Source organism: Solea solea, chromosome 1, assembly GCF_958295425.1.
Source record: "Solea solea chromosome 1, fSolSol10.1, whole genome shotgun sequence".
Taxonomy (NCBI): Eukaryota; Metazoa; Chordata; class Actinopteri; order Pleuronectiformes; family Soleidae; genus Solea; species Solea solea.
The window spans coordinates 13,426,738-13,445,616 of NC_081134.1; the positions used below are offsets into that span (position 1 = coordinate 13,426,738).

Sequence of the window (18,879 nt, forward strand, 5' to 3'; positions counted from 1 at the left end):
TGGCGTACCATCTGTGTCACTCCCCCCAATGTGACAGGTAGTCCCTCTCCCTCTCTGGAGGGAGCAGAAAGGGAGAGAGGGACAGGGAAGGTAATTTTGGGTGTAAATGTGTTCTGGACCTCTCTGGATGCATCTGGACAAAGCAGACACGCCGCTGAGCAGGGCAGGGTCATTATCAGTTGGAAACGGGACGACTCGACGGCAGATGAAGACACAACAATTATATCATACCGTCACGTCGTGACAGCACCAATAGTGCACGTCGTGTTTATGTTGTCCTCGTAATGTATGATGATCAGTCCAAACAGCGGCGTCCCAGTGCAAGGTCGAACACTACAAATAACAAAGTCAAAATGTATTAAAGATTCTTCCAATTTATTTTTAATGTACAGTTATATGACATGACACAAATGTGACCACCACTTGGATGGGGGTGAAAAATGCAAAATATTAAAACAGCCATATATAAACAATACCAGAGGACGTGGGAATCCTCTTCTTTTTGCTGCTGTACATATGGGATACATGAAGTATGCACCATAACACAGATATCAAGCTAGTGATATAAAACTGCACAACCAGTTTTTTTTAACTGTGAAATTCAGGAATCCTTTTCAGAACAGTATTTTCACATCTTATGTTACATATTTGACAGTAACAATCTTTATTATTCACACACACACACACAACACTATTTGAATGACATCAACTTAGACATTTATTCAAATGGGAGAGGGGATTCCAGCATCGTCAAAACTAACAAAATTAACTAATCGTCTGAACTATTCATTTCATCCTTCCCATTCACCAATTTTGCAGTCAATGGACAAGAGTGAGGTGCTTGTACAGTAAAAAGAAAAGGCTCCAGCGTATTATCTTACATTTTGCAGTGGCATTTGCTACATATCACCTCTCTGAGCACATACATTACGTGAAGACAGTCAATATTCTGTCAGGTCATGTGGTTTAAAAATCTACTTATGATCGCAATTTGTTATCGTTTTTCACCGACTAAAAAAAAAAAAAGAAGAAAAAAAATGCAACTCAACACAGTATCGTAGCAACTGTTGCACATTTCCAGACTAAACATTCTCCGACACCTGGTTTGCATTTAGCCTGCATGTCATCTTTCTTTTCACTGATTTACCTATAAATCCTATTCAAGAGTTATACATTTCAATACAACAAAAGAAAGAAAAGAAATCAAAAACAATATGTGCTGGATGGGAACATCAATAAACATCATAAAAAACACTGACAAATACGCTTCATGAAATAAACAACACAGCTTTAGTACTAGTTTCTGATGTTTTATAGAAAGTTAGCTTGGTCTAAAAAGCATAAAATATATTTTTACATCATCACATACATCAAGACATGTACCATGGCCTAGCAGGAAGTTTGTCCGGTGCATTATTTCATATCCAAGGCCCTACACATTTCCCTACTGCTGGCATTATTGCTTCTTATGAACAGGGAGCTCAGATGACAGAAACAATGCACCAGAAATGGGTTTAAACTGTACATTTTACATATTCTTTGATACTCAAAAAAACAAAAAGTGTTAGCTCGTTTAACAATCTGCAATGCTGAAGGATAAGGCAGTTCCATTTTTTTTTAAGGCATTGCTGCTTTGAGAGATACTGGACCAGAGGACTTTGCCACAGAGTCAATGTACATGACTAACAGAAAATATTTTACAAGTGAGGACAAAGGCCTAAAGAGAGAGGAGGGGGGGAAACTTATACGTTGAATTTTTTTTTCTGTTGTGTGTTTGTGTCTGAGAGAATCTCAGTGAGCTGCAACCATCATTTAATTCTGCGGCGCAATTGACAAGAGGTCAAAGCTCACACAGATTAGAGCAGAGTTGTGTGGGTCGCTGTGACCTTCTCTCATTGCTGGTAATTTCCATACTGGCCCTGTGGAGAGAAACGTAACAGATGCATGTTACTCAGTGTAAAAGCCATTTTAAAATAAGCAAGATTAAGTAAACACTTGTGGTTTCAACCATACCATACTGCAAACCTTGATTTATGCTGCATTGACTGGTGTTGACCAGCAGGTGGCAGTATGGCCTCAACTTATGAGCTCAATATTCTAACTTGATAACCTCAGGTTTCAGCAGCAGCAGCATGGCTGAGGACAATATTGCATTTTGATAATAGCCTTAAGTGATACAAATTGAATGCAAGAACAACAGTAACAGATGTAATTCTAAACAGGGGTCGAAGTATGAATTTGGAATCAATGGAAAAATACAGTGGAAACAAATTTGGAAACAGTCTGATTTGACAATTCTCAAACATAACATCTTCAAATTATATATATATATATATATATATATATATATATATATATATATATATATATATATATATATATAAAGATATAAAGATAACAGAGCTTCATTGTCATAGGCAAAAATGTCATTAAAACCAGTGTTGTAAAATTGCAGATTAAGGACGCAGCCAAAGCAGGCAAGCTTTTGGCTGTCTCACTGCAGATGATGCATGCTGTGTTTCTGGACCTCATGACGTACAATTCGACCCCTGGTTAATAAAAAAAAATATAATCAAAAGAGAATAAAAAAAAAAGAGAGAGAGAGAGAAAAGAAAAAAAAGGAAGAGAGATAGAGACAAAAATAGACAGAAGAAACATAACAAATTCAAATTAAGGCTAGGTGGTCAAACGTCTAGATTGGACGTTGAGGTCTTCACAGCAACCATTACCTTTGCTTCTTACAGAGCTAGTCAGGGGTTCAAATCCCCGGGTCTTTATTTCCTCATGTGCCCCTGAATATTCAAAGATAAAGATATCAAAGAGTAGCTGTGGTCCCCACATAAGACCACAGGAAATACAGGGCAACAAATAGGTCTCCTCTTAAACACTAGAGCAGTCTGCATTAAGTTTAAGGAAGAATCCTCTTCAAGCCCTGATATTTCACTGGAATGGCATACCACATTAGCCGGGACATGTAACTAAGACTCAGGTTAACAAGTGACACATACACTCTAGTAATAAATACACTCTTCTTGGGAAGATCAGAATCAACCCCAATATGAAGATAGCATGCACAGCATTGTACCTTTTAATGTTTACCTTATAATTTCACTCACATTCATGTCTGGTCTCACTGAGAGCTACACAAAACATACAACTAAATCTGGCAATAATCACAATTAAAAAAGGGACACATTAAGACCGATGCATAGACAAGTCTCTGTGACTGTCCTGTATTGTGGGTTTACTCACTTGGTCATAACCATAAGGGCGTTGCTGTTGGCCCTGTGGGGGTCCGGGTTGAGGGGGGCGATAGGCCCCATACTGTTGCCCCTGCCCCTGAGGATAGTTGGGATACTGTCCAGGGGGATTTTGGGAGGGACCTACAACAAACATAGAAAACACATTTTAACATCAAGCCTGCTTAATGCCTGCTTTAAGTTAAACTTAAAACATTTGGCAATGTTAAATACAGTCGACGAAATCTGAAAAATAAGCTAATTAGTTGGGGGTCAGAGTACAGAGCGTCCGGTGATAAATATACATGCAGTAATAATCCAGCTCCCTATCGCAATACCTTAGCGTATTAGTTGTACTTTGAGAAATTCAATTTGGTTCAAAGTCCTGTTTTGTGTGTATATACAAATATATGTATAAATACACACATACACATAGATATCTATCTTTTTTTGTTTCTCTAATGTCATGTAAAAAAAATACCAAGGAGATGATTCTGTTCGTCTTCATTAGAGAAGCAGGCTTCATTAAAAGAGTGAAGCCCTCACATGCTGCAGCCATCCATAGTAACGCTCGACAGTGGCTGGAGTCAAATGAGGCCCACGCTACATTGTTATGTGCTCATAATGCCATACGCTGTTGTGCATTAGCTTGTGGGAACCTGCAGAAGAAAGCATTTGTGTGTGTGTGTATGTGCCAGAGGGATTTCACCTCACAGCCTCTGCCTCTCTGCTAGCTCATTACTGACATGAGCTCCGGCTCAGACAGAGGATGAGTGATGGAAAGTTCCAGTGAAAAACAGGATGAAGAAAAACAGAAGCCTAAGGAGCTGCAATTACTGTACTCCGATGCTCCGAGTCAAACATTTTTCTACACATTCTACCCTTCATCAAATACACCTTTACTGAGGTTGAAAAAGGTACTGGGGAAAAATGCACTGAAGTAAGAGTTCTCAGAAACTAAGTAATTTGAATTGCATGGGCACAATATTATACGGTGATCATAAGAATACAATGAGCTTTTTAACTGAAGAACATTTTCAGCACTGCAGGTGTCTATACATTTTACATTGCAATATTAACTTATATAACTCAAAACAGCCTGCCATTTCTGATGAGCAGCATTACACTGCAGAAGATGCCAGACAAGATGCCATGTTGCCCGGCAACATCCCGATGCTTTTCTCTGAAGAGTTACAATTAAAAAGGGCATCTCAAGCCGTGCTTACATTGACACCAGTCCATCATTGGTCAATGGGGGTGGGTTTAAATATCGATTTGGTGATGTATTGTCGCCCTTTCCTCGTGCAACAAGATAATCGATATAATATTGACATTTAAGTAACAAATTAAGGTGCTCCAATGTAAACGGTCCCTGCCAGTTTCACTTTGCCACGCGTCACTACTTCATGTCCCCTTGCATTGATAAGTTACCAGGCCGAAGAAGAGGGAGTTTTCAGCGGGATAATGGTGGAGAAAGATGCGTCAGGAGATGCTCCATCCACATTCAAAACATAGACTTTAGATGTTGTGAATAGAGAAATCCTGCATCCTTTTTCTTCTTCACTTAAGACAGATATCGTAATGTATCGTAATACGATTGTCTTGTGATATATTGATTATCACTGAATCTTACCGTGACATTATTGGTATCATAGATCATGTATCGCGTATTATATCATATCGCGAGGTATCCTGCAATTCCCACCCCTATTGGTCAATATCAAAGTATCAATAAACATCTGGACAAACATTATCTCTATCAATATTTATGTAATGTTGCTTTAGAACGTTTGGAAATCAGGTAATGATGGTCCCTATATTTTAAGGAAAATGTACTAAGTAACACAGAGCTAATTTAGTACTGTAATTTACTGCCACCTTGCTAAGATACTCGTCCAAAATCCTACAATTCAAGGAGTTAAAAAAACAAGACAAAAAACATTTGGCTGGTACTTGACATACACTTTGCTGAATGTCACTGCTCATCAGCCAGAACTTCTCTCTCAAGACACTTCGTTGTATCAAACTGAATCACCTGGAGAAATGCTAATGCGATGCCAGTCACCATACTGATTAATTTCTTTCTTCCACCCAGCTCCTATTCCCTAAATATTCATTAAGGCAGCCCTTTAATTCCTTGTGCTTGATGATGTCTTTGACGTGCATTTGCGGTGATGTTGCCAGGTAAGCGACCTGCATCCCTGACGCATTCAAATCTTAAAGGACACATTAAACTCACTATCCATACGTCCCAGAGACCCACCCCATATTTTCATGAAGATTGTGTCGGATTTCATACACATACACTTCATCGCGGCAGCCTTTAGAACGCGACACAAGGTGGACAAACTGGTGCGTTGACAGAGCAAACATCGTATAACGATGCCTTTATGGACACACACACATACAGGTACTGTCACAGTGGGGACTTGCTATGTTAAATCTAAATTGCCACCAAATCTGTCACCTGGATCAGATCAGAAGGATACTGCTATGGTGTCTAATCCTGTGTACAAAGATCAAATTTAGTTAAAATCCGAGTTTTTAAACCAAGATATGTATATGTTTTACAATTTAATGAAAAATTAGGATTGCTCCATCAAAAACTGTTGACAGCATGTTGTTAAAAGAAGGACAAAGTTATAGAGCAATCCATGCTGATGAAAACATAACCTCCACGGTGGAGGCAATTATAACCATAACATACCTTACCAGCAGCAACTAAAATTTATCATTTTATTAGGGACACATTTATTTTCCCGGGGACCCAAACCACCACCCATCTATCCTGGGACCTGCTACACTGAAAACCCATCAACATCACTGCATTTGGCACAGTTACAAGTGGCAGTATCCAGCAACTCACTCTGGAAGAACTATCATTCAGCAGTTAAAAGAAAGCCCATGAGAGCAGATGACGCCACCCACAGGACTCATATAGTACATGTCGTGTTCCTATTTGCTTTGCGAACTCACCGTAAGCCTGCTGCTGTGGCGGGTAGCCCTGTTGACCTGGGTACTGCTGCTGAGGAGGGTAGCCCTGTTGCTGTGGAGGGCCTTGCTGGTATGCTTCCTGCTGTTGGCCATACTGGGCATTACCTTCAAGGGGCAACATCAGGCAATGTGAGCAACAGGATGAGGACATCAGCAGTGAAACTAGTGCCTGACATTAGAAAGACTCTTTCTAATGTCAGGCACTATCTCTATTTAAAGGTTTCTATCACAATCTAGCCAAAAAATATGGCAGTATCACTCATGTAGTTCCACATAACACTGGCTATGTTGAACTACATACTACACATTTTTTTTTTACCAATTATTTTCAAACCTTTTTCACAATAAATTACCCAGCATCCATGTCTTATTTTAATAATTAAGTTGTTTAACAAAGGTTATCTACAGTAACCAGAGGCCCCTTTGGCTCTGTTTATTCCTATGGAGTTGTTCACCCAGCGCATATGCCAAAGAAGTTGACTTCCACGTTTATTTCCGGGTTGTGCAGCCCATAGAGCATGCGCAGTAGTGTTACTCCCATAATGCCTTTCGGCTATGTGAACGAGCCGTCCGCGTACTCGACTTGCTTGGCGTGTCTATAAACAGCGAAAGGCATGATGGGAGTACGCCACTGACGTACGCAGGCGGGTTCCATGAATACTGATTGTACGTTTTCCTCGGTCCTTGATGTCAAAACCAACGATATTGAATACAGTAAGATGAAAACTATAATGATGTAATTACAGGCTAAAGTGATCAATTTAATGGTTTATTTAATTGACCATTGCTATTAGTTTATATGTGTTGTTACATGAATTACGTGGTTTTCTTGGACGCTATTTGCTTGATTTTTCATTCACTGATATACTGTATGCTAATCATCAAAAATTTGGTAAAATATAAAATGTTGCTGTCACAGAACTCAGGGATATTATATATTATTCGTCCAAGAAAATAATGATTTGTATAGGTGGTTTACAAATAAAGCTAACTTATCGTTATAATTACAATGTATAGCAAATATAATAAAGCCAGAAAACCTGCAGACTCATGATCCTATTATTATGAACAACAACGTGTCAAAAGTAGTTTTATAACTCCAGATTTTTGCACTCTAATCCATGTGTTTATAACTTTATGAACCGATCGTGAAGATAAGACAAGCAGCCTCCCTGGGAATCAGTGGTGAAGTGACCGCTGGTCTCAGTGCATCACACCGTCACAGCTCCACAGTCCACACCGTCATCTGCCCCGTGTTCACGATGTCAGTATGAATCCACAGAGCAGTTCGGTAATACATCGATAATAAGTTTGAAAATAAATCCTCATGAGAAGAAAAAGAAGTAAAAAGTAAAAGAAAACCCCTCATTGCCTTCATTTATTCATGTTTCTCAAAGTTTTCCAGTTCCCTGACAGTAGCGCCGTTCCCAAGACGCCACATGACCGCGCTTTGCTGTGCAGCCCGAAAAGCAATTTTGGGCTGCATGAGAAGAGACACCTATAAAACTGTTCACAGGACACCTCGAGACATGGACACAGGCATGTATAGATCTTTATATTCTATATTTTTAATTCATGGATTTCACATTTGTAAAACCTTCCTAAAGTTCCAGAAAAAGCAAGAAAAATGTTATTTCCCAGAGTCACAGCTGTGTACAAGCACAGCATAGCGTGGTCATGTGGTGTCTCGGGAACGGCGCTACTGTTAGGGAACCATACGATGTGAAAACTATCTGAGAAATGTGAATAAATGAAGGCAATGATGGGGTTTCTTGTACTGTATTTCTTTTTTTAATATTACAACAAAGCAGGTTTTAGTTATTTATTCGTCGCTCATTAGGATTTATTTTCAAACTTATTATCGATGTATTAAGCTACTGTGTGGATTCATACTGACATCATGAACACGGGGCAGATGGCGGTGTGGACCGTGTGATGCACTGAGACCTACGGTCACTTCACCACTGATTCCTGGGGAGGCTGCTTGTCTTATCGGTTCATAAAGTTACTGATAAATGTGATGAACACATGAATTAGAGTTGAAGTTAAAGATGTTGATTGAAAAAAATTGAGTTATAAAACTACGTTTAGCACGTTATTGTTCCTGAGTCTGCAGGTTTTCTGGCCTGACTTTGTTTTAATATTTTATGATTAATATATTAACAATAAATTGTAATTATAACAATAAGTTAGCTTCATTTGTAAACCACCTATACAAAAATCAAAATCATAATCATAATCATAATCATAATCAATGGAATTGTTTTTTTAATCATCATAAAAGTACTTAATGTTGTCATTATTTTCTTGGACAATAATATCTAAAATCCCTGAGTTCTGTGACAGCAACATTTTGTACTTTACAATATTTTTAATTATGAACATACAGTATATCAGTGAATGGAAAATCAAGCAAAAAGCATCAAAGAAAACATAATTCATGTAACACATATAAACTAATAGCCATGGTCAATTAAATGAACCATTAAATTGATAATTTTAACCTGTAATTACGTCATTATAGTTTTCAGCCTACTGTATTCACTATTGTTGGTTTTTACATTCATTTACAAATCCATGGTTTAAAGCCTGACACAAACGTAACATCAGTATTCATGAAATCTGCTTGTGCACGTCTGTAGCGTACTCCCATCATGCCTTTCGCTGTTCAAGCAAGCCAAGCAAGTTGAGAACTGGGCGGCTCGTTCACATAGCGGAAAGGCATTATTGGAGTAACACTACTGCACATGCTATATGGGCCGCACAACCCGGAAATAAACCAGGAAGTCAGAAACTTTTTTGGTATATGCGCTGGGTGAGCAACTCCATAGGAACGAACGGAGCCAAAGGGGCGGTGCTTTATCGAGTTCGTTTAATACATCCATGGTCTGCCCCCAATTCTGGGGGCGTCCTGGATGAAGAGGTTAAAATTTCTTAATACCAAACCATTTCCAGGCCTTTTTCTAATTTCAACACCTAATTTCATGACCGTGGGAACCCTTTATATATTAAAACCTCAAAATGATTGCACTGTATAACAAAATGCTAGTAACAAAAGTACTATACCCAATACTATCTAATAGCAAATTATACACAGCAGCATTGGAGATGGTTGGGGGAAAAAAAATAAAGGAATCTTGATTTGAAAACATGTTTAAGATCAGGTTATGTATTAGTTGACAGTGTTAAATTGATCATTTGGATGATACTGATTTTATGTGTGATACAGATAAATAATCAAACCTTTGTCAATGTTATCATGATCACACAAATGAAAGGTTAAAGATCTGTTCCATGACAGCAAAGCAGTAAGAGGCTCCACACCAGTGATCAGGCTACAATGGTTCCAAACTGAAATAATTATGACCTACATCAGCTCAACTTGGAGCCACAAAACCAATGCATTTAGTGTTTCAGGTATTACTTAGAATTTAAAATATTTAAGACTCAGTGGGATGAGATAAAAAATCATAAACAAATCCAGAGACGCACAATGTACTGTTTCAGGGTGACACAAAATGGCTAGATTTAGTTCATTTCATAAGAGGGAAATAATGATTGAAAGGTATAGGTCAGTACAGGGGAAAAACAAGCAACAAAAAAGTAAATGTTAATTGGACAAAGAAAGAAAAGGAATTGATTTTTCAGTGAGGCTTCTGTGTAATAACATGTAATAATATAACTTACAAACAAACCAAGATGGAGAATATTTATCAGCAGAAATGCAACTGTTTGTTGCATAATGCTGCATTGACTTATTTATAAAGAACAATAAATCTTTTACAATTCACACAGATTATTTCCTTTAAAAAAATCTGTGCATTTACAAATGAAGGCAGTCTGCTTCATACAGAGGCACCTGCAGTTTGTGAATACTCTATTCTAAAATGCACATAGTTAGCCATGTAGTTATGAAAAATCACATGTGGCATTAAATAATCTGAAGGATGAGAATGTCAAGTTTTATCAACTTTGACCATTAAGACTCACACAAGACCCTGACTCATCTTTCACTTTCACAGGTACAGAACCAGCCAAGACCAGTACCAACTTATTCAGACTGCAGCACCTTTGGGAAAAGGGTTAAGTCTAATATTATGAACCATATTTTTTTCCTTTTTCAGAGGCCAAAGCCACTTTGATCGCCCAGAGAATAATGAAGAAACTGAAAATTCGCTTTTGTCCCAGTCTCTTTGCATCATTTGTGTTTTAACACAACTCCTGGGTTCAGTTTGGGTTTCTTTTTTTCGTTGATTTTCTCCAAGTGACTGGAGAGTTCTCCTACCTTCTGAGGCTCCCTGTCCTGCGTGACTGTACTGGTCCCCATAGTAGTCTTCCTGCCCTGGGTACTGCTGAGGGGGTCCTACATACACATACACACAACATACACACAAGTAGATTCAAGGTGTTGTTGGATTGGCTGTGTAGGGGGGAGAGCAGAGAGGATGGATTCCTTGCCACTAGATCTCGCTAGAAAGCTTTCTTTTGGTCACTTATTGATTTTTTTTTTCCCAATTGGAGGCTCTAGATCACATCTTAAGTCAGCAAGATGTCTGTGGACTACTGAAGTGGAAATAGAGGAAGTTCAAGGAAAGAACAGGAAGAAATGCAGCAGGGAGGGTTAGGGAGAAGAAAAAATAACACTCACAACTTGCACACTTGACAGACACACTCAGATGGGTATACCTTGCTGAGGAGGTCTATAGGGTGGCATTGGCCTCTGACCCATCACATGGTTCCCTTGGTTGACCTGGCCCATCATGCCCATTGGGTTCTGTTGCCCTTGGTAGTGTTGTGCAGCACCACCAGGGGGCATGTTGTACTGCTGGGAAGGAGGCTGCTGGTGCATCATGGGGCCTGTGGTACAGAGTTACAGAGTTACCTCTCAACATGTAAATGTTGTTTTAATACAAAGACTTTTTTCAGAAACTGTGTGCATCTGTGGAACAAATATCTCCAGATGTTTAACCCCAACCCACTTGACAACTTGTACTACTACACCTACAAGAAACATATCTGTGCATTTATCAGTAATGTTATCGGACATTTCCTGTTTACAGGACAAAAAACATACCAACATCATTCAATCGATGAAATATTATATTTAGCACTGTCCCACGTTTTAAAAGTAAGTATACAAACATTAATAGTTACACTATGCTAATGGATACGCTAACAGCTGGGAGATGAATGAGCATTGTAACGCTGTGCCAGAAATTGCACACCTCTAGCAAAAATACAGTAGACAAACAAGAAATTAGCATGTTGAAACGGATTTAATATTCCCACTGATGCTTGTCATCACTGAAGCCGTTTAAAAACCCTTGTGTTATGCAGAGTCATTAAACACATTCCCACATATTATCTAAAACAAAATCAAACCAAATTTCTCACATCAACACTGGTGCTTGACAGAAAATACATATTAGCAGTGTGTAGTTTACAAATGCAGGTGAATGGCGTGCAACAAGCATCCGCAATGCAGGTGATAAGACACTGAAAAATCAATATAACCAAGTGGGAGGAAAAACTGCTGAGCCATTTTACCTTGATTAGGCTGCATGTTCATGTTTGGCCGTGGACCGTAGGTCCCCATGGGTTGGCCCTGGGTCATGTTCATTTGGCTCTGAGCTGGAATGCCCTGGGAGGAGGGGACCGCGTGATTGTAACCACCCATCGTGCCGTGACTGCTGGGGGGCATATTCATGGAGCCACTGGGCATGTTTGGGGGCTGGTTGGGGCCTGGACCTGGACCTTGCATGGGCATATGATTAGGCCCTGGTAAATAACAGAAGAGATGATACATAATTCCCTTTGTACAAACAGACAAAACAACAATATAGGGCACATATTGATTGCCGATTCCTATTAAAATCAAATGAAAAGTAAAATATCTTATCACAATGTCAGAGGTTCAGGATTCAAACAAACTGTAAGAAATTGTAATTATTTTCTAAACCTTGATAACCAAGTTGGCTTGGCATTTTCTTTTCATCTCTATTTATTGAGTATGTAAATGTGATAAATGTAAGTACTGAAGATTATACCCAGATTAAATGTGAAGTTCAAACATACTGTGTAACTTTTTCAATGATACATAGAAAATAACTTTATAATATTAACATTACAACAGACTTAATTTCCTTTTGTCAAATACATATCTCCTTTCACGCAAGAGGTAAAAGGTACCACAAACTGGCAAACTGTGTGTAAACCATTACTGCTGGCCTCACCTAGTGAGCTTTAAATCTAAATAAATAGTGTGGCATTACTGCTAAAACATCATAGTGCCTGTGAAAAACAACTCACAATACTAACATTTTCTGGTCTCTACCCTAGTCTTTGACCTTTTAGAAGTAATTTTGTGGTAGACAAGGCACTGGCCTTAGAGCAACAACACTATTTTAAGGTATTTTTCAGCTTTTTGTTTATGTTTTTTTGGCAAAACAAATTCTTAACATAGCAAAGATTAAAACAAATAATGACGCTTAAAAACAAGCGCATAATCAAATGGAGCCAATGACTACTAAAGCTGGCAAAGCAGTGACATCATCCCTCAGCAAAGCAACCTCCCTCGCAGTTCAGTGGTGTTGCTAAGCAACCCAAGTTAGACAGGGACTGAAGGAGACGAGGGGGAAAGAGAAAAGAAAGATAGACGAGGGAGGTTAGTTAGAGGGAGGGGGGGCACGTACCAGGCATCTGTCCATTCATCTGGTTTTGCATGTGTGGGGCTGGAGGGCCACCACTGACCATACCCTCAGAGGGCATGGTGTGACCATGTGGAGGCTGTGGGGGGGCCCCACTTTGGTTCATCCCACCAGGACCCATGGGCATGTTTTGAGTGGGTGGCTGCAGGGGAACAACACAGACACAAAATCAAACATTAGCTGATAAAACACACATCTGAGCATGTGATTAAAGGTTTGGCTTAATAACAAAAAGCAGATAAATGCCAAAGTCTCTGTACTATGTATCATCAGATACATAGTACAGATCCAACTTCTGATGTAGCAAGGACAGCAACAGAAGACACAGCATATTTAGAGGGGTTAAGAGTCATGTATTCTTAAATACAATTGTGTTATTTTAAAAGATACATAAAGTAATGTAGAAATGTTTTGTATTCAATAAGACCTGAAAAACCCAAAAATGTAACAGAGTCTACAATCTGCTATGGTTGTGGGGGAAATATCTACATCACCTAGATCATTTACTTTAGAAAACTAATAGTTAAAAATGTCATTAATCTTTGGTATATATTGTGTATGTAAGGGATATTTATGCTTGGGTTGCCTCCAAGGTGGTCATGTTTTTGGCTGCCCTATTTGTCTAAAATGTGGGCAGCATGATTCAAAAATCAAAGGACAGATTTGGGGGATATATTCTGAGGATGTAGATCATGATAGAAGGAAGAAATTATTGGATTTTGGTGACAATCCAGACACTGAGCAAGGTTGGCGATATTTTCAAACAACTGATAACACTGCGAGCCGGGAAAGAACTATGTGAAACTTAGGTGGAGGTCTGCACACTCTGAATACTTTCCCTAGTCTAGTCCATCTGCTGGCACAGAAAAAGGGCAGATATAAGTGAACAAAAGATAGTTAATATTGTAATGTAACACAGTGTGGATCTCTTTGAACTACTGTTCATCCTTATTGTTTGTAAAACAAAACAAAACAAGACCTCAGCATTGACTGCCTTATGGGGCATAGACATCACGGTTTCCTTCAATGCACTCATTCAAAACAATCGGCAAGGAACAATACTCACAGCAGGCAGGAGAGACTGCATGTTTTGATTGGAGTCCGCTATCGTGGCAAGGTATACTAAATTTCTGTGCAGCATCTGCTGATACCTGGGCAGGTGGAGATTGGTTAACACAGGATTCAGTTGATGTGAAATACAACTATTGTTTAAAAGTAAATGAAATGTCCTCAACTTACTGTGAACACTCTGCAGTTTTGCCTTTACTCTGGAAGTCCATTATACACTGGATTAGCTGGTTGTTTTCGTCAAGTAACTGCAGAGGCAAATGCAGAGATTTATTTCCTATTTATACTTGCTGAGAAAACCCGACGTGAAACTGGATAAACTGAGTAATTTCGTGTGGTTAGCGCTTTGAGTGCTAACGCTATTTCAGACATAAAACAAAACACATTGTGGCTGGGGTACGTTTTTGTTTAAACGTGAGTGCGCGTTTCTGGCTAACAAAAGACGCGTCCTAGCTGCTAGCTGTTCACAGCTAACAAAACCCACAGGCCTCCATTCATTTGAAATGTATATATATAATTTTCCAGTGAGTCGACATAAGAACCAGCGTTTAAACATGGCAGCCCGACTCTGGAGAGATTCATATTCACCGCGCTTTGACCCTGAAACATTGTTCCTGATCTATTCACAGTTGAACTGATGGGCACTGCTATGTCCCTTAGCTCAACTGCTAACATGGTCTGCTACCCTAGCTTCAATTCTACGACGCTCTAAAAAAGACGAATTACCTTTTGAATTCCAGCGGGTGTTATATCACCTTTCCCACGCTGCCTGTGAGGTGCAAACGCCACCGACATGGTGATATTCGATTAAATTAAAGTTACCAAGAGCATATAAGTCTCCAGTGGCTAACACGCTTAACAAAACCGCAGAACTCAGATCAAATAGATGCAATGTAATAATGCAGTGGCCCATTCTGGGGGGGAATGCAGCCAATTTGAAAACTCTGTTTAAGAGCATTGTTTATTTTGATCACACAAGAATACGAGAGATTCAAATTGAAGTGACAGAATCATAACACTTCTACACAAATAATAGATATAGTTAAACGCACTGCGATTTTGGTTTACGGGAATTATAATTCCACCCATTTTTCAACAGAGTGGAACAATCTAGATCAAATCCGAAAGGCCACGGGAAATGGAGTGTTTGACAGACCGGGAAACAGTCAGATCATTATTATTATTTTGATTATAAGAATCAGTATTATTGTTATTATTATTAGATATTTGCATTGTTACATTCAGTTCTAGACAATAATAGCTGCTAAGAACGTTTACTATTCCTGGTTTTATGAATGTTAAAGTCCCGCACACTGCACAAATGAACCAAGTGAAGGAAGCACGACTTACATTCTGATCGCTTTTTATTATTATTATCATCATCATTGTCATTATTATTATTGTTATTATTAATGTTATCAAAGAAAAACGGATGTTATAATTTTGGTTGCTTACAACTTTTTCTTGGTTTGGTATCGTCCGAGTTCAAAGGGCTCGCGCAAGCGCAGTGTTCGACACACGGTAGCTTCAGACTGAGTGCATTGTTGCTAACTAGCTGAATCATTTTGGTTAAATTCACCACTTTCGTCTAATTGTGCGTGTCCTGTGGTGCAATGGCGGCAAGATATGACAGAGCTATAACCGTGTTTTCTCCCGATGGCCACCTCTTCCAAGTGGAGTATGCACAAGAAGCTGTAAAAAAGGGTTCCACTGCGGTAAGTTCTCAAATGAAACTAATGCTTAAGCTACCGTTAGCAAGTGGTAGTTAGCCAAACGGCTAAGCTAGCGAGTAGAATATCTATTAGCTGTATGTATTGAGGTTATTACATTGATTTTTCCCAAAGAATCACACCCAAGTGTTGTGAGTCAATCAACAACAACGTTGGATTGCCAGTCTGTAACTTAGACCAAAATGATATGATTTTTTTAGCAGCTTCTGTAAATGGAATAGCATGTAGTCGCTGTGTCACTGTCATTACAGTTTCAGTTTCACAACAGTATGCTTTACCCTACTACTTACATGACGTGCTTATAAGTGAATGAAGTCCCTACAATTTTGCTGTTTTTCTGCCTGCCTCCAGGAGTAAAAGATTATGCAGTGCCTGTGTTCAAAATGTAATGTAGTTGATTGTTTTTCTGTGTAGGTGGGGATAAGAGGGAAAGACATTGTTGTCCTTGGTGTTGAGAAGAAGTCTGTAGCAAAGCTGCAGGAAGAAAGGACTGTCCGCAAGATCTGTGCCCTGGATGAGCATGTCTGCATGGCATTTGCAGGTACAAATGAATATCCTATTCATCATCTAACTTGACATGTCATTTTTTACTTACATTTTCTGTTGTATTTTCATGGTATGTTGTAACAGCTTTTTAACCCCTGCCAATTTCAATCAAGGTTTGACAGCAGACGCCCGTATTGTGATTAACAGAGCTCGGGTTGAGTGCCAGAGCCACAGGCTAACTGTCGAGGACCCAGTCACAGTGGAATACATCACACGCTACATAGCTACACTGAAACAGGTAACCGACCTAACCAACTGACCAACTTTTTATTTATTTACTAAATTACAAAAAAATACTTTGTAAGATTTCATACCCAGTGGACAAGTATATTAGTTTCAACCTATGTAAGAATGACAAGTCACTGTTAATCTGTATTGTGGTCATATTTGCAGCGCTACACTCAGAGCAATGGCCGCAGACCATTTGGCATCTCTGCGTTAATTGTTGGCTTTGACTACGATGGAACTCCCAGGCTGTATCAGACAGACCCGTCAGGAACCTACCATGCCTGGAAGGTCAGTGAGTCTGGTCCTTGTATATTTTGTTTTCTTGTTACATCTGTACAACAAGTACCTTGTCAGTATCAAACTGAAACATTGATCTTTTTTGTTCTTTATTAAATCAAATCAGGCAAATGCGATTGGCCGTAGTGCAAAAACTGTGCGGGAGTTCTTGGAGAAGAATTACACAGATGAAGCCATTGCTGGCGACAATGAAACAATCAAGTTGGCTATCAAAGCTTTGCTTGAGGTAAGATTAAGTTTAGTCTTTGCATTTACATATTAGAATTTTCCCACTCATAACTACATATTCTGAAGCAGAATAATTACTAAACTGTTGAAATTATGCCTTGAGTAGACACAAACATGTGTATTGTATGTTTATTATTACGTCTTTGAATACGGAGTAATTGTACAAAATACTTTCAAAACTGTGTGGCATTTAAGTCTGGACCCAAGTAGGAGGTTACATTCATTAGTATTCCTAATAGAACCCATTATTTGTTTTGTCCTAGGTTGTCCAGTCAGGAGGAAAGAATATTGAACTTGCTGTCATCAGACGGAATCAGCCACTGAAAGTGAGTTGCTCCCTATTTTAATTAACTTGTATTTAATTTTTGACCTTTTAATTGATCAGCTAATATTTTTTTCTGTTGTAGATTTTGGAATCCAAGGAAATTGAGACCCTGGTGGCAGAGATTGAGAAGGAGAAGGAGGAGGAGGCAGAGAAGAAGAAACAGAAAAAAACCACATGAAGCAGTTAACTGAAAGTTTTTCCTGCTTGCACTTGGATAACGATAGCGTTCCAAATACTGGTTTTGAAAGGTTTATTCTCATTATTTCATCATTAAGAGCTAAATCATAACTTGCCATCCTTGATGCTTTGCACATGTTTCTGAGTGGTGTACCACTTTCAAAGAATTACAAGTTCCCATACTTTGACTGAGTGAATTGTGTGTAAGTGCATCAACCGATCTCAAGTTAGGGTTTAGGTCTTATGCTACACTCAATGGATGCTTTTGTATCATTCAGCTATGGCTGTCATTAATCTCCAATGTTAAAATAAACCGTTTGTTTGTAGCATGTGTATTATTATTATTATTATTATTATTATTATTATTATTATTATTATTATTATTGAGTAAAGTAGTCAACCAGATGTTGTATACTTATAAGAATTTGCTTTCTAGTGATGCACTGACTGGTTTCTTCAAGAAAGGATTTGGGGGACATTGATTATCCTGCTGCAAAGCAAGTACTGAGATAAAGATAACTACAGTTTAAAACAGCACTTGCGGCAAAGCAGTGTGTGGCTATAAACGGCAGTGTTTTTCATTTATCAGCATTCTGTGGCACAGACCTGGAAATGGGGCGGTAGCGCAGGTTCCTTTTATAAATCACTCACCTCTCCCTCAGTCATTTAAAACAAATTAGCAATGAGTGAATGAAGTGTCTAATGGTGGCCCAACGAGACTCCTTTTTTTTGCCTCTCCTTTTTTATTTCACCCTAAATTCGCTTATCAAGCAACCACTGCTCTGAATTCTCAACGACACAATTATGGCCGGCGGTGTGGTAGGGCTGCTTAATGGGATCCTGGCCTCAGACCCCAGTGGGAACTTTCAGTGACTTTAATCTGGAGCCCTTTGAAAAGTTGTGCCGTGCTGTGCTGAAGAGCCCCGGGGTTCCCTCTGACTCTCACCAAAGACATAATGGTGAATGGTAAAGTCCTTCATTTAGAGTCATCTCCCCAAGCCAGGATTTCCTGAGTGGGTGCCCTGGCTGCCTTGACTAGAGCAATTGCATTTTGTCTGCAATTTGTCTTGTTTGTGAGTCTTGTAGGTTTGGGTTGATGTCAGAGGATCAATTAAGTCTCTTAATATGACTTTCTGTACATGATGCTATTGCATCTTAGAAGGGCCTTAAAGAAAGGGGGGAGCTTATATGACTCACTCTAAGCCTTCTCAACTATACACTAATTGCTTCTCACGTGTCAGGTAATAATCTAATAACATTATGTCGCAGTTACTTGTTTTGGTGCAAGCAGAGATGTGTTCAGTCCAATTGATGACAAATGATCCTGGGGTAACCATTCT

The 18,879-nt window shown here is 39.0% G+C and overlaps 2 protein-coding genes across 5 annotated transcripts; one reads left to right on the plus strand and one right to left on the minus strand.

The window, feature by feature from the left end:
- Positions 1-358: 358 nt before the first annotated feature.
- On the minus strand, positions 359-14,899 carry ss18 (SS18 subunit of BAF chromatin remodeling complex). 4 transcript variants are annotated; one of them, XM_058627794.1, is made up of 11 exons: positions 14,735-14,898; positions 14,180-14,256; positions 14,007-14,091; positions 12,926-13,082; positions 11,781-12,011; positions 10,920-11,090; positions 10,519-10,596; positions 6,216-6,338; positions 3,253-3,383; positions 2,730-2,792; positions 359-1,919 (listed from the first exon to the last, which is right to left on the minus strand). In XM_058627794.1, exons 1-10 carry the CDS (start codon positions 14,801-14,803, stop codon positions 2,775-2,777), a joined length of 1,140 nt encoding a protein of 379 aa, XP_058483777.1. In that variant the 5' UTR covers positions 14,804-14,898; the 3' UTR covers positions 359-1,919; positions 2,730-2,774. The 4 variants fall into 4 exon arrangements, with proteins under 4 accessions (XP_058483777.1, XP_058483785.1, XP_058483769.1 ...); XM_058627802.1 differs by lacking the exon at positions 2,730-2,792 and having other exon boundaries at positions 11,781-11,987; positions 14,735-14,899; XM_058627786.1 differs by lacking the exon at positions 2,730-2,792.
- Positions 14,900-15,507: 608 nt separating this feature from the next.
- On the plus strand, positions 15,508-17,865 carry psma8 (proteasome 20S subunit alpha 8). Its single transcript, XM_058627821.1, has 7 exons — positions 15,508-15,723; positions 16,153-16,279; positions 16,398-16,522; positions 16,678-16,800; positions 16,916-17,035; positions 17,301-17,363; positions 17,445-17,865. Exons 1-7 carry the CDS (start codon positions 15,622-15,624, stop codon positions 17,538-17,540), a joined length of 756 nt encoding a protein of 251 aa, XP_058483804.1. The 5' UTR covers positions 15,508-15,621; the 3' UTR covers positions 17,541-17,865.
- Positions 17,866-18,879: the final 1,014 nt, after the last annotated feature.

Bases quoted from the DNA above. Each gene is read 5' to 3' on its own strand.
- psma8 (XM_058627821.1), top strand. From the start codon at position 15,622: ATGGCGGCAAGATATGACAGAGCTATAACCGTGTTTTCTCCCGATGGC. The intron at 16,801-16,915 runs GTCAGTGAGTCT...AAATCAAATCAG, and splicing joins GAACCTACCATGCCTGGAAG to GCAAATGCGATTGGCCGTAG. The intron at 17,364-17,444 runs GTGAGTTGCTCC...TTTCTGTTGTAG, and splicing joins GACGGAATCAGCCACTGAAA to ATTTTGGAATCCAAGGAAAT.
- ss18 (XM_058627786.1), bottom strand. From the start codon at position 14,803: ATGTCGGTGGCGTTTGCACCTCACAGGCAGCGTGGGAAAGGTGATATA. The intron at 12,012-12,925 runs GTACGTGCCCCC...GTTATTTACCAG, and splicing joins GATGAATGGACAGATGCCTG to GGCCTAATCATATGCCCATG. The intron at 3,384-6,215 runs GTGAGTTCGCAA...TGTTTGTTGTAG, and splicing joins GCCACAGCAGCAGGCTTACG to GTCCCTCCCAAAATCCCCCT.